Source organism: Oxyura jamaicensis, chromosome 20, assembly GCF_011077185.1.
Source record: "Oxyura jamaicensis isolate SHBP4307 breed ruddy duck chromosome 20, BPBGC_Ojam_1.0, whole genome shotgun sequence".
Classification (NCBI taxonomy): domain Eukaryota; kingdom Metazoa; phylum Chordata; class Aves; order Anseriformes; family Anatidae; genus Oxyura; species Oxyura jamaicensis.
Window position 1 is genome coordinate 12,162,291 of NC_048912.1, and position 15,142 is coordinate 12,177,432.

General features: G+C 42.4%; 1 protein-coding gene across 3 annotated transcripts in view; it reads left to right on the top strand.

Annotated features, from left to right (window-relative positions):
* The window catches only part of CDH4 (cadherin 4), a 454,811-nt gene that overhangs the window by 351,631 nt on the left and 88,038 nt on the right, over nucleotides 1-15,142 (top strand). For all 3 annotated transcript variants that reach the window (XM_035344248.1, XM_035344249.1, XM_035344250.1), the window contains 2 exons: nucleotides 3,988-4,143; nucleotides 11,374-11,518. In XM_035344248.1, the coding sequence (XP_035200139.1) occupies nucleotides 3,988-4,143; nucleotides 11,374-11,518 (301 nt within the window). The remainder of the gene's footprint in view (nucleotides 1-3,987; nucleotides 4,144-11,373; nucleotides 11,519-15,142) is intronic.

The following is a 15,142-nucleotide window of genomic DNA, read 5'->3' on the forward strand; positions in this document are numbered from 1 at the left end:
CAGCTCTGAAGGGCTTAGCTCTGTCTTATCTCTAGATCTGCAATGCTCATTTTCACACACGTTAGTTATTATATCGGAACCTGCGGTGGAAAATACCCATCTGTGAAACCACTCTGATTTCCCTGTTTCTGGGATCATTCTATAGAAATGAGAGCTGAGTCAGGCTCTCAGCATTCTGACTTGCAAACTTTGGCTGCCACATTTGAGCTCTGTTTTGGCTGGGGCATCAATGCTTGGAGCTCTGGCCCCCGCTTCGCCCTCCGGCTGGGAGGCTGCAGGGTACAAATGGGCCATGAGTATCCGCCAGCACTGAAGGGTACTCTGCTTCCCAGGCTGCTTGCATGGAAAATTTCACCTGTGTTCATGAGATACAATAAGATGGAGGGTGGCATCTTCCACCATAAATCGCTTTCTCTCTGGGGTGTTTTTCCTCACCAGCGTAGCAATCTAATCTGAGCTCCATCCTAGAGAGGTCTTTTTGAGAGTAAAAGCTGCTTTACAAGCAAAGTGCTCTTATGACATCCATGAGGCATCAACCCTGCTTACAGCATTAGACACAGGGCTGTACCGTGCCTGGCACTGGAGAAGCTCGAAGCTCTAAGGGTTCCCTGAGTGAAAAATGTATAAATACAGCTAAGGAAAACTATTCTTTTGCCTTCTGCTTTATAACCCAGAAGCCCACATAGCTATTGACTGCATTATAAAATGAAAGGTAAATTAATAAAATTCATCTGTATGTTCTCCAGTCAGAATATCATATCATAATATGGATATGTTGCCATCTTCTCACTTCCCAGGCCTAAATGAATGAAAAAGAAACTCTCTCCTGAGCTAGTAAATTCTCCCCAACCAGTAATTTTTTCTCCTGTTCTAGTGAGTTTCTTGGGAATATAGATTTATTATTATTATTATTATTATTATTATTATTATTATTATTATTATTATTATTATTATGGTAAACTGCTCCAGTAATGGTTTCAACAAAAGAAGTAAACCTTACATTGTATTCAGATAATGTTCTTAACTTCTCAACAAGATTTACTAAATTGCACCCTGGGAATTATGCAAATGAAACTTTTGGTCAAAATGTTACAGGATTGCTATAAAAAAAAAAAATCTTTTTTAAAAATCTCATTAAAAGCCCTAAAATAACACGTTCCAATATAAAAAGCATGTGCCTTTGTGCGATGAATATCTCCCTGGCAGTAATACGTACTATGCTTCATTGTCGATGGTCTTTGCAGCTTCCTGTGACAAATGCTACTTATGTGTTTCCTCTGAGCACTTCACATCCTTGTGTTCTCAATGGTGATGGAATTAAGCGCAGGTAACAAGCAAACCGTTGTAGTACGTTGGCAGCTAACAACAAATAATGAGTCATTGCTGAATATTTGCAACGTATTTACCTATCTTTGTTTTGCTCAGTGCAATATAATCATCTCATGTATTTTTCTTAGCATAATTGGGTAAGTTGTGTGGGTCTTGTGATATATTTCATCTCCTAGATCTGCAATGATTTACATACAGACAGCTTAGACCCTATTAATGCTAATAAAGTGCTGCAAGGACATCCTATAGCATGCACTTTATTAAAATGTACATAGCTTTCTTAGAGAGCTTCTGTTTATCTCTCTTTCCTGAAAATAAAATATAGTGCCTTTAGCACTGAATATTTAAATCTAGCCTCCTTTTCCATGTTTCTGTCTCTCTCTATGCATTTCTAATGCTTCTATCACAATGGGATCTGGGTACTATATGCAACAGGAAATAGAGCATAAAAATGTCCACGAAGAACTAACAGACTCTCCCCTTCCATGATTCAGGTTAAAATTACTTCCATTGTAGTTCTGGGAGGGAGGCCGGTTTGCTGTTCAGTGCTTGTGCTCAAGTTGTAGCTGTAGTTGAGCCGTGTTGAGGCTGGAGTTGGGGGTTGAGGCTAGGCCGGGGGAGACCATCCTGGCTTCAGGAGGAATGTGCAGATACCTTGGACAGGTCAGGAAACACGCAGATACCTTGATGCAGGTGCATTGATGGAGGCATGCACACAACAACGTGTCCTGAGTTACCCTTTTCTGTTCTTTCTTCTTAATTTCTAAGATGGGAACCCCACACAGGCTCAAAGCTGGATCATGGATGGGGCTTTCTACATTTCCACTTACCTTGAGCCTAGCTGCAAACACATACATAGTGGGCTAGAGCTTGAGCTCCTGAGCGAGCTATTCATTTGCACAGGCATTCACATAAATTCAGTTTTCAGCCCTGCCTACCTGACAGGGTGAAAGCTGACTTTCTAAAAAAGGGGACTATAGACTGCAATTATTGAACTGAGGAGCCAGTTGCCATCATTAATACCACAGTTGTGCAAGCAAAGCTTAATTTTAATATACTCTTTTTCACCAACAGATTTGCTAATGAAAATTGGATTCTTGCCTGTCTACTTGGGTCCATATTACAAATACCCACCAGGCACACAAAGACCCGTATAAGCTTGTGTGCAACATGAGGGCGCATTCCCAGTGTCCCCAGTATCTCTTTTAAGTGCACGTCCAGTTTTTCTGGGTACTAACAGCCTAAACAAGCAGTGAATCCTGTAGAGAAAAGACAGATGAAACTGTCTGTGTTCCCTGACCTTCAGCAGCAGCAGTGTGGGTGCAGCACAAATCAATCCTGGCGGTGCCTAGCAATAACTGACATTATTAGCTGTTAACGGGCACAGGCTGCTCAGTGGAGGCAGTGCAAAGAAACCAGCGTACAAGCTTGGTAATGATCTGGACAAAAGCATCAGAGGAGATTCTTGGAGATGCTTGTTGGGGGAACTGGTGTGATTCTGCACCGACGCGTTCAGCATCCTGCCAGCCTCCCGTGTCGGGAGAGGAGGAAATAACGATAGGTTGTGTGCGGGAGGAGTGCGAGAGCAGCCCACAGCCCCGTCCCATCCCTTTGCTCCTGGGGAAAACACCTTTGCTCCCCAGATCGGGGCTGCTTTCAGGGGCGTGGGGGCCTCCTGCAACCTGCTGAGCCCACCCAGCAGCTGCCAGAGCAGAGACGCTAACGTGCCCTCAGCTACAAGAATTCTATTATCTGCCCACAACTTTGTTGTATTCATAGACCTGTTAGGGAAAAAATACACCACTTTTATGCTGCCAAGACAGTTTGTGATGGTGCGGGGGGTGGTAATTTATTTGTACCTTGCACTTTGTTTCAGGAATAGTCATGGTGTTGCAAGAACTTCTTTCAGCATTTGATCAGAAAATTAAATTTGGTTTTAAAGAGATAGTCAGGGTTGCTAGGACAACATATTAACCTCCCTTTTTTATTTTCTTCTCTCTGAATCCAAGGTTCCTGTAATTCATCAAGCTGTATTTGATTTGTCGTGTTTCTCAAGGCATAAGAGGGAAAGAGTTTCAAAAGCAATGTGCCAAATGCATTTTTCCTCAACAAATAGTTAAATGAAATGGTAACGTCCCACCCGGCATTCCCATCCTTGCCTCATCAAGCCAGCAGGGCTGGACAAAGCAGGAGCGAGCAGCTCTGCTCTCCAAATGTCATGGGAGTGTTTGTGTGCATGGTTACAGGGAACGAGAATGTGATGGGGGAGACAGCTGAGAGTGTTTTGGGAAGTGATTAATGGCTGTGAGATGCCAGGTATAGCTGAACAATTTGGACACTTTCAGGAGCTTATGGTTTCAATAACAAGTAAATGGCATTTTTTGTGCATATAGATTCTTCTACATCTAAGGCAAAAAGTCAGAATTTCAATGATTCCTAGAGAATCATCATGAATAAAAGAGCAGAAAAATAACTGAAAATATGTGGAATACACTTCTACTGGCTTTTTTCCAAACCTTTGGCGTACAGCTCCCTTGTCAAAATTGACAGCAGTATTACATTTATGCAGCTTTCAGGCTCAGATCTTTAAAGTTGTTTAAACATCCATATGGCTTTTGTCCAAAACTCATTGATTGCTGTCTTTGTTGTTTCATCTAGATTCGTTCCGATAAGGACAAAGAGATCCATATCAGGTACAGCATCACTGGAGTGGGAGCCGACCAGCCGCCGATGGAAGTTTTCAGCATTGACCCTGTGTCTGGCAGGATGTATGTGACTCGCCCGATGGACAGAGAAGAAAGAGCTTCCTACCATGTAAGCATGAGATGCCAAGGGAAAAAATACATGTTGGGTTTTATCTAGGTTCACAAGCTCAAAGCAAAACTGTACCAGACTTGCTGGGTTCATGGACATGCAGCTTTAAGAATATTGGGATTTTCATTCAAAAGCAGAGCCCAGTTACCAGTTTGGACTGGCTCTCTGTGTTAGCAAAGCCCTGAGGAGCTGATTGCAGAGGTGCACAAGGTTAACTAACACCACAAGTCTCAGTGCCATCTGTGCTGGAGCAATTGTGTACGTGTGTGGAGATGTTAGCTTTGTTTCTGCTTTCCTTCAGCGTAACCTGCCCTTGCTTTATCAGCTGCATCAATGCAAAGCAGCATTAAACCAATCTCCTTTTCTGAAGTAAGGTTACAGTCATTTGTATAAAGTGGTGCAACTTCAGGCTGCTTATTAAATCCCTTCAAATTTGTCTGTGGAATGAACCCCCCAAAACCATGAGAAACCAACCGCTACATTAGTGTGTCTTGGGAAACTACTAATTTAGGAATCATTACTGCAGTTAAACATGCAATAATTGGCATAGTCATTTTTCATTTTAAATCACTAGGAGATGTTCAGGAAGTATGATGGGGGTGTGTCAGATAGGTTTTTTAATATGCAGATAGGCTAATATTGAATATGAGGGAATTAATTAAGATTAATTACACTCAAAAGTACTGCCTTACACTACCCTAGTTGATAAAATGCACTACGTGCAGAATACTTAGAGTGCAATTGGTCAATATGTTTTGATATAAATCATAGCCCATATATTACATGGCATAATTGCACAGCGAATCCAGTCTCACAAATTGCTTTAAAAGCAGTGTTGCACCTTGCATGATTGCCCCACAAAATTTCAAGCACTTCCTGCATCTACGCCTTAGTTGTTTCCCAGAGTGGTTGTGAAAGGTTGTTTCATGGATTGCTTTGTATCAGCATTAGCCACATCTATTGGCATCATAATAGCCGTTCCCAGGGATGCTGTAATGTCAGTGAAACGGTACGGGTCACTTCCAGTGACACCATATTCCTAACTGCTCCGTCGGAGATGCACATTCTGTCAGCTTTATCAGGTATCCAGTTAACCATGTTGACACAGCTTCTGGACTGGGGTGGAAGGATAAAGAAAATAGATTACCTCTTTAGTTGGGTGGAAAAAGAGATTTCCCCTGGGTAAAAGAGAATCTGAAGGAAAATTATTTTATCCTCTGTGAACAAGAACAATTATTTTGTTTTTTTGTGCCTGTGAAAATATGAAGAGAGATTGTTTTGAAAAAGAAATATTTGAGATACTCTGTGTGTCATCTTATCATTGTTGATATTGTTTCAGCAGTGCCAGGTTATTATAACAGTATTGTCGATAATACAATACACAAGTTAACACTTTTGATGGAGCTGCTATGATGTCTAGTAATGGACATTCTCAGTCCAAAAAAAATAAGATGAAAAAGATTTTGTCCCCTGTAATAACAAATCACGCAATGCCTTAATAACAAAGTTAATCTGCTGGTTACGGGAAATTCAGTAGACCAAAATCTCACCTTAGCAAAGGCAACTGGCAAGTCTGCCTCGTGCACACCGCAGGATTTCCAGCCTTTTTTGTTCCTTACAAAAACCTTGAACTGGCAATTCCAGGCACAGGAAAGCATATTCACACTCTGAAGGTTACAGGAATTTATAGGTTATGGAGAGTGAATAGCTGATAAATACATTGTGAGACCTTACAGACAAGAATAGTGAGTGATAGAAAATCTTTGTTAGCAGAGCAGTAGAAGGTGATGGAGATCATTTTAGTCATGGCTGTAAACAACCTTTAGATCCTTTAGCCTCAGTAGCAATTGATTGATGATTTACTGAATCATCAATTGTTCATTTTATAATCCTTTACAAAGCATGTATAAATACACCATCTCCAAAGCAATGACCCAAGCACTAGTGAAGAAACTTACAGTAGGAGTGGATGATCCTTGAAGCTGGAAAAAAATAAGCCAGCCTCCAGAAAGAAGATACAGTCCCAAGTCTTGGCTGTTGCAAGTTTCAGAGAAGTTGGTTAATAAATGCCACTTCAAATAGCCAAGCCCTTAACTAAAAGGCAGACAGACTTGAAGCTAGGCTCATACCAAAAAAACAGCAACTTAGGTGTAGGCTTGGATCCCGACTGTAAAGCTTGGCCATCTTTAAGTTGATTTGACATCTGCTGTGGAGATTTTGTTACTTGCTTAGTAGCTCTGGACCTAACCCTTGAGTGGGTGAAGGCTGGCAGCAGAGCTCTGGGCACTGCCCCAGTCCGCAGCAGCACAGGGGCTGGCGGCTCAGGCTGCAGATGGGGGTATTTATACAACCTCAGGTTCTCTGCAGTCCTAAACAGAATCAAGCCTGTTCAGCATCTCTGTCACTGCTGAGTGTTGTCCTCATTGCTTTCATTCCCAGGTAATCTAGAATCTAATTACAAAAATAATAATAATAATTTGCAAGTGTTTGTGAGGCTACATATGAAGAGTTCTGTTTCATTAACTCCTACATCCTCAACACATATTTTCTTATGCATAATTATCTGCATTGCTTCAGGACTACCATTTTAAAAATACTACTGTTTTAACTCTCCCCACATTTAGCAAGCCATTTGTCTGATGAAACCTAACCTTTTCCCTAAGGAGAAATTGATGTTTTCTAATTAGTTCAGGAGTTCTCTAACAGAACTTCCCCATACGTTTTCATGAACTTTTAGGGAGGATCATTCTGAGTTTGATGTATGCAGAGACATATATTCCTCTGGGACTTGCTTTGTCTGCCCAGGTGCAGCGTGTGCTAGCAGCCTTGCATCAACTTCACCAGCACAATTGGCAGGGGCAGAGATCGCGAGTTCAGCCGCATCTTGGCCTCATCTGTTTTCTCGTCTGCACTAGAAACCAGAGTGCAAACTCTCCGGGGACCTTGCAGACATCCCAGATGCAGTGTCAGCTGCAAATATGATCAGGAAAAAATGAGAAGGGCTTTGCAGCCACTTAACCAGCACCACGCTGTGCTGCAGAAGCGCGCGTTGTGCTGAGCGGTGTGCTGGGAGCTGCGTGTGCAGGAACGCAGCCTCGGGGCGCGCTCCCAGCACAAGCGCCAGCTCACCCCGTCTCGCTGCGGCAGGCACGGCTTGTCATTGCTTCTCCTACTCTAGTCAGCCCTTCATGTTTATTGCATGCCAAGTAAGTTTCAGCAGGTAGCAATATTTAATATGCATGAGCTCTCTTGGCCTTATTTAGCTGCATTCCCAGAGCCCTGTTTGTACTGGTGGCTGAATTAGTGACTCCGAATGTCTTTTCTGATCCACACAAGGGTTTCATAGCAAGCTGCATTTAGGCCTGGCAAGTGAGAGGGATAGCAAACTGGCAGGTTAGTTTTCCAAAGGTATTTTGCTAGCTTTGTTTTAAAAACCATCAACATCAACCTGTCAATAAGCAGTTATTGCTTATGGTACCCAAGTATATTATGGGGGAACACTGAAGCAAGTCCTAATCCAGTCCCAGACACGTGTATGCCTTCAGCTTCAGACTAATGAAATATTGTCTCAGAAGTGGCTGGAGGAGGACAGGTTAGTTACAGTCTGAGAAAGAGTTATTTGCAGTGCAAGGAGACAAGAAGATCTCTCGAAATTCAGGGATACAAGAGCTAATTCCAATATTTTTAACCAAGTTCTGAGTAATGCCAGCCATTTGTGTCACAATGTCCTAATTTGCACTTTTAATCACAATTAAGAGCACACAAATTAGGCATGACATTGTATGCTTATTGCTTAGAGTCCCTGTCACTGATTGATAATATATATTTGTATTAGTAGTATTAGTGCATAAGTAATATTCATATTTAACACAATTCACTGTGTTGACTTTGACTAACTACCTTCAGATACCACCAGCCTCCAGTGTAATCAATAATCATGATACTGAATCATTTGTATGCCAACAGCTACATTTACATGGGAAACTGTCAGTAGAAAAACCTCAGAGACCAGTGGTAGCTGCTGCTGAATATGATAGCAACAATTGTCATACCTTTAAACAATGTTTGTTAAGGAATATTGAGGCAGCTCTTTGGTTGGTGTACACTGCACACCGACTAAAGATTAGCTGGCGATACCTGTATTAATTTTTAAGAACCCTCTGCATGGTGTTTCACTTATTACTTATTCCTTCTCTACTCCTGTCATGTTCTCCCTCTTAAGGACAATGTAAATATTTCAAGCTAACTTTATAAGTGTTTTTAGCTGTATCTCCAGCTAGCCATCAGCTTCCCTGTGAACACTTGTCCACGACCTGTGTGTGTCCTCTGGTCCAGGCTGTGCTCACTGGCTTTTTCAGAGCTGTTTTTTCCAGCTCAAAGTGATGTCTGTGTCTGACTGAATGGAGCCATCACCTTTTGTGCCTTACCCACTGTCATGAACCATGGAGAAGCACTCATGTGCACCTGCTTTTCCTGCCACCTGTCCTACCTCCAAAGCACCGACTTGGGTACAGGTGGGAGCAGACTGCAGCCTGATCTGCTGCACACTCTGTTAGGTTCGTGCCATGCACAAATGAGCCCTATCTTGGCATTTAAAGAATGATTCCGAAGGAAAGAGTGTTGTCCAGCTTGAGGATGCAAGATGAATAGAGAGAGCAGGGCCTGAGGGCAGGGGGGAAGATGAATTAAGGAAGGGGAATGCAGTATCTGATCTGCCTTGGAGGTACAGCTTGTTTCTCAGTGGACAGATTGCTGATTTGGAGTCCACCTCCCTTTGCTCCCTCCTCTGGGAGGGGTCTCTAATTAGGAATGGTCTCTAATGAGGAAGACCTCCTGCTGAGCACAGCTTATATTCCACTCTGGCTCAAGCACCACATTTTCCTCTGCTGCAGTTGGCACTGACCACAGAGGAGTAACATGTGTGAAATGATACTGAGATATTACCACAAAGATTTGTTAAAAAACATTCATAGAGTAAATTCATGCAAGCAGGCACAAGAGGAAAAAAAAAAAAAAAAAAAAAAAAAAAAAAAAGAGGAGGAAAAGTTCATTAAGTTCATTGAAATGAGGTGAAAAAGGAGCAGGAAGAAAGCACAGGGTCTGCTGCGCTGGAGTGGGGAGCGAGATGAGTGCCAAACTCCTGGCTGCCCAAATGCCATGAATTAGGACACCGGTGCCCAGGTCACCAGGCACCATCCTGTCTCCCATAGCTCAGCCAGGTGCTGGTGCTGGCTCAGTGCAGGTGGGGGAGATTCCTGCAGCCTTGCTCACTGAAATTTGTCTTTCCTTGAGCACAGGCAGTAAGTACCCTGTTCATGGCAACGTGTGCTAAGCGTAACAAGCAGATAGATGTGCATTGCTGAGAAATTCCTTACTCCTGGAGGTTTCAAACAAAAGCTGTCAAATGTAATTAAAAATTTGCAGGGGGAGAGTCAGATCTGAGGGGAAAGATATCAGCCTTGCTCTCTGCTTTATCTCTGAATGGAGCCATTTCCGCTCCTGGAAATACAGCAAGAGGCAGCCCAGTGCTGCCTCAGTTTGAAGATAATAACTTTAATTTTAGCTCCGAATTACTTTTTTTCAAAGGCAACCTGACCTCTGACTTGTAAAGTTATTGAATTGCTATATCTGACATGATGGATAGCTCAACAGGTGGGAGTCAAAGCAGTTTATATTCCGTCAAGAAATGCAGATATTAGGAGCATTACAAATCAAGAAATACAAATGGTACATCCTGTATTGAAAACGAAGCCAGACTTCTTCAGTCTTTAAAGAAAAGTGCTTCTTAACTTCCTTTAAAAAATGTTCCTCGTTCAGCCTATTTCACGTGGCAGTTTGTTCTCTTTGCTTGATTAAATGTTAATCCAGCCCATCATAACAGTGTGCAGTTTCTTTTGTTAAGCTCTGGACTTCTGAATGCCATACATGAAGGAGAAAGTTGAATCAATCATAGGCACAGGGAAGTGGAAGCCAGGAACCAGTGCTAACACAATTAGCACATTTATTCGTCTGGAGCTGGAGACCTCCGTGGTACAGGAGCTCCCACGCCGGCAGCATCCCGATGGCCTGGGCTGGTGCTGGCTGGGACCGGAGCCCTCGCTGCTCGGCAGGCACAGGCTGCTGGCTATCAACACGCACACAGGGCTTGGAGCACGCACGTGTCTAAGGTCCCCTGTCCCTGCCCACTATCCAACAAAGAGGGATGACTAACAACATCTGCAGCATCCCCACCAAGGCAGACATCCCTCCACTGCCCACCCAAAGCCAGGAGCCACCGAGTTCTTTCTTTGCTTGTCTTCTTTTTCCTGAAGCCAGCAGCGACGTTCAGTGCTCACACCATTTAGAGTAGCCATCTGTTCCCTTGAATGAGGAAGCTATCCATTTTTTTCACCTGATTACCGATTGTTCCAGTCTAATGTTGATTGCTTTGTTTTATTAATTACTCATTTTGACATGCTGTAGCTGTCCCTTTTGTTCAGAAAACAGATGCTCTTGTTTTCCAGCATTATTACTGATGGTTATTGCTAATAAGATAAAGCTGCAGTTCCACTTTAGCTGAGGACTTAACACTGTGGCTCTGGTTATTGTAATGCTTCATCGTTGATATTTTAGTTAAGCCGGAAAAAATATTTCATTCTTAGTGCCACAGGGGCTCCCGTCATTTGAGGGAAAGGGACTGGTTTTATATCTTTCGGTGCATAAAGTGATGGGGTCGGTTGCTGTTGCTGAGACTAGAGTCTGTGATTAAACAAAGAATAAACAATACTAATGCCATTCTGAAATCTCTTCGCTTATTAATCCCTGTTATTGTGGATATGAAAGGCTGTAGGTTCCCACAAGAAACCTGTCAAGTCAATCTCATTTCCTCACTGTGTTTGGAACTAAGCAAAATTTGCTCTTCAGTTTGTCAGACAAGGTTCACCATGTCTTTAAATTAAAACAGAGTGATCTATTAGCAGTGAAGGGGATAGCATCGCTGCACCAGACTTAACGTGTTTCCACTGACAATATTTTAAAATATTATTTCAATATTATGTTAAGCCTTGAAAAACTGTAGAGTGTAAAGTTCAGATGGAAACCACGTCAGTGCTTTCTGCTGGAATTAGATACCCTCTTAGTTCAATTTTGAGAACGTATTTATGAGGTGAAGTCAATTCTTACAAAGCATGGTTTCTCATTCTGCAACAAATCCAATTGCTGATATTATGCTTTCATTGTGCTTATTCCCAGCTCCGGGCTCATGCAGTGGATATGAATGGAAACAAAGTGGAGAATCCTATTGACCTTTACATCTATGTGATTGATATGAATGACAACAGACCGGAGTTTATAAACCAAGTCTATAATGGATCTGTTGATGAAGGCTCTAAACCAGGTATGGTTGAAAAAAGTCTTAAAGTTATCACAAGCTTTCCAACATTAATCTGACTTGGTGGCTTTGCCTGCTCTTGAAGTAGAGGGAACACAAGGGAGGTTTTCTGTTGCTTGCTCCTTTGTTGAAGACTGATGGAGATGAGAATGATTTAGCTGTTATCTCTTTCTCCTGATGCAGAGAAAGCGCAAACTTGGGCTAGAGGGAACCTGGATCCTGGGAAACCCTTCCTAGATGTGGACTTTGCAAAAGCATCGGTTCTGTAGAGTAACGCTTGGTATTGCCTCTCCCATATGCTTGTTGCAGACTCACAGTGCTGTTATTCCAACTACAAAGTACAAATAGCAAACCCAGCTGTGACCGTTCACTGACCCTATGCCCAAAAAGCTGAATATCTGACTCCTTGGTTTTTAATTCAGTCATTTACAAACTCTGTATCTGGCACCCAAAGCCTTCAGTAGAGTTGGTGTCCCAGGGTGTGAAGGAATTACTGTCTTACTTGGGCCTGATGCAGACCTATTGAACTGGGAATGTTCCCACTGAAATTGGTGGGTCATCCTCCCTTCCTATGGCTTTTTCTTAGAGAGGGTAAAATGTAGAAAAAATATGAGGCAGATTTTCAGAAAAATTATGAGTGAAACGTTAGTGAGGATGTAAGCTATACACAGAACACGAGTGATGATTTTTACATGAATATGTTTATATCTTTGGAAAAATACAGTTGTAAGGAACTTTAACGTCGTCTTTTCAACTGTATTGTTGATTTGTTATTTAAGTGCAGCAGAGCTGTACAGTTACCAATATGGCAACCAGAGTGGTTTTAGCTTGTTGCTGAACATAACTGCTCTGAATGCATTCATTACTTAAGCTGAAATTGTATTTTGAAAACTGTCACCGGTACTTCAGTACATCTCCTGAAATCCGCGTGAGATTTTTCCAAGATAAACTGATCCTCAGCAGAGGGATTAGATGCCACGTGACTTTGTTTTGTGGCAGCAAACATCTGTCATGGTTCCTCCACTGCCTGAGGTGTCATTGAAAAGTCTCCAGTGGCCACTATTTTTAACAAGGTGAATTGCAGCCGTGATTGATTGTCTTTCAGCATTGTGAGGAGTAGGCTGTTGTGGTGACACGTACTGGGGACAGCGTGTGACATTATATTTGAAGAAGGAATGTATGTACAGCTTCCTTCCTGATATGCTTTGGGTGGTGACGTGCCAGGCTTCAAAGTGCTGCTCCAAATCCTGTCTGCAGAGGTGATGCGAGAAGTCTCTGAGCTGCTCGTTCTGATGGCAGCGTCCAGGAGGACTTTTCCTCCTTTCACTTGAAGGCCACTTTGCAGCATATCAAGGTTAGAAGATTAATGCATTTCCATAGCAAATCAAATTTCTTACATCTTATTCTAGGACAAATCAATATTCAAAGTGTTCCCAGATGTTCTAACTAGCTCTGCTCATTTGTGTGAAAGAAGCAGTAAATTGCATCCTCTTGTTTGAAATCCAGATAAGCCTTTGAGCTATTAAATCAGAATAGGATACCTTTGCCTACAAAATGGTTGTGCCTCTGCTTCCAGCAGTGATTTTTGGTATTCTGTATCCCAGGCTGGTGTGTTTGCCTTTAAGGCAGGTAGGTAGAAAGCAATCTGGTTTTATTCAAAAGCAATTACATTTGTCTTTGATGTATTTGTTTTTTTCTCCCTTTTCCTGTTTAATCGGTATTCTTTTAAAGGTTTATATTAGTATTGAATTTCTGTTCCTTGCTTTTGTAGATCCACCTGGGAATTTGGGTATCTGAGGCCTTCATTCTATGTACTTGGCAATAAACATGATGTTACGTCTCTGAGAGAAATGATAGAGAGGTTATATACTTACTGTGAAAGCCTGCGTGCTCCTCATTTACCTCAACGTTATGTATCCCTGTTCTGCGTAGACACAAATCTAGACAGTGTATTTAGCTAAGCATAGATCTTGCAGAGATTCAGAAGCTTCTTTATAGTTCAAGATGATTCAGGATATTGTAATAACTAAAGAGTCTTTGCAAAAGGAAAAATAGGCAGCCAGAGTTCAACATTATTTGCGGCAATGGTCAACAAATGAAAGACATTGTGTAATCTTAGAGGTAGCAGTGAAATGTGTTCAATATTGATTCAAAATTAAGTTACATACGCATCTATAAATATATATGCATACGTGTGCATATCGATGTAGAAAGTACAGATTTGCTTCAAGCAAACTAAAAAAATCTTATTATGTGATACAGGAGTTCAGCATTCATTTTCTGCTATTCATTGGCATTGAAGTATGCCTGAGGACTGAAAATGCTTCCCTGGACATCCTGTGTGATTGTTATTTCTCACATCTTCCATATGCCCCTTTATAATGGCTGTGGCTGAAAGTGCAGTATTCCTTGATTAGCATAGTATCTGCAAAGTTCTTCATGATTTTGTACACCTTTTTTGAGAAAAGTAACTAGAGTGTTAGTATCCCAGAAAAGTGCTGGCTCTGAGGGCAGCTAGTATGAGCAGCCAATGTCTGTTTGAAGTCAGTAGGAATTTTGCCCAGATTTTATAAAAAGGAAAAGGGACATATGGAGCTCGAACTCTACCCATGGAAATTTCCCAGAGCAAGACCATCAAAAATACACTGTTGAGCAGGGCTCAGTGACCTTGAGCTGTAAAGAAAGCCCCTGAAAGGCTGATTTGCAGGATCAATAGAGCCCATTGCATTCAAAGGGAATAAGAAAGGCTCTGCTGTGCTGTCAGCGCTCACCCCAAAGTGCAGGGCAAAGCAAAGGCATCTGGTGCAAGGGCACCGCAGGCAGGACGGTACCTTCAGGGGATGCTGCAGCCTGGACCCTCATAGCAGCAGGGATGCAGCAAGCTGGAGGAAGGTTCCCCGCTTCCTCAGGTCCTCTGGGATAGCTGCATAACATGCCTGGCCATTGCAGGGGTGGGAGGGTGGCCAAATATGATGTGACCTACTGCATCTGCATTCAATAAGGCAAAAGGAGATAGCCTGAACCAGGAAAATGGGAACGCAGGCAGGATTGTGTACTCCAGCCTCCGGTGTGCTGTGGTACTGCTGGGCACGTTACCTCCCGTGGCATACAAATAGCCTCCATAGGGGACTGTCCAGGAGCTGGAACAGTTGGCAGCAGTGTGAAGAGACGTACTGGAGACAGTCACTGGGGTTTAGGTGACCCAGCTTCCCAGACCGCAGGGCACTCAGACGCCTGAGCTTCCAGGAGCATGCTCTCTGCAGTGTGCAAGTCACCTTGAAGCAACCCTTGACAGGAATAGAAGAGAAATCATCAAGTATTATAAATTATAATAGGTTGTAATAGGTTGTTGGTGCTGGTTAAGATTATAATAACTTAATTGAAATAGTGTCTTGCACCAGGGCATAGTGTTCTTGAAATCAGGAACACATGAAGTCCTCTGTAGCATGAACTTGTGTGTCACAGCCTGACCCATGTGCATCCTTAAATGTGTGCTGGCTCTTACACTGAATTGCATTTCTTCTTCCTTTTCTGACACTCTCTGGAAAGCATTTTAATGCATTTCTAGTTTATCTAGCCTAAGGTCGTGCAGCTGGACAATTTAAATATGTACATGCAGGCTCTTCCAAA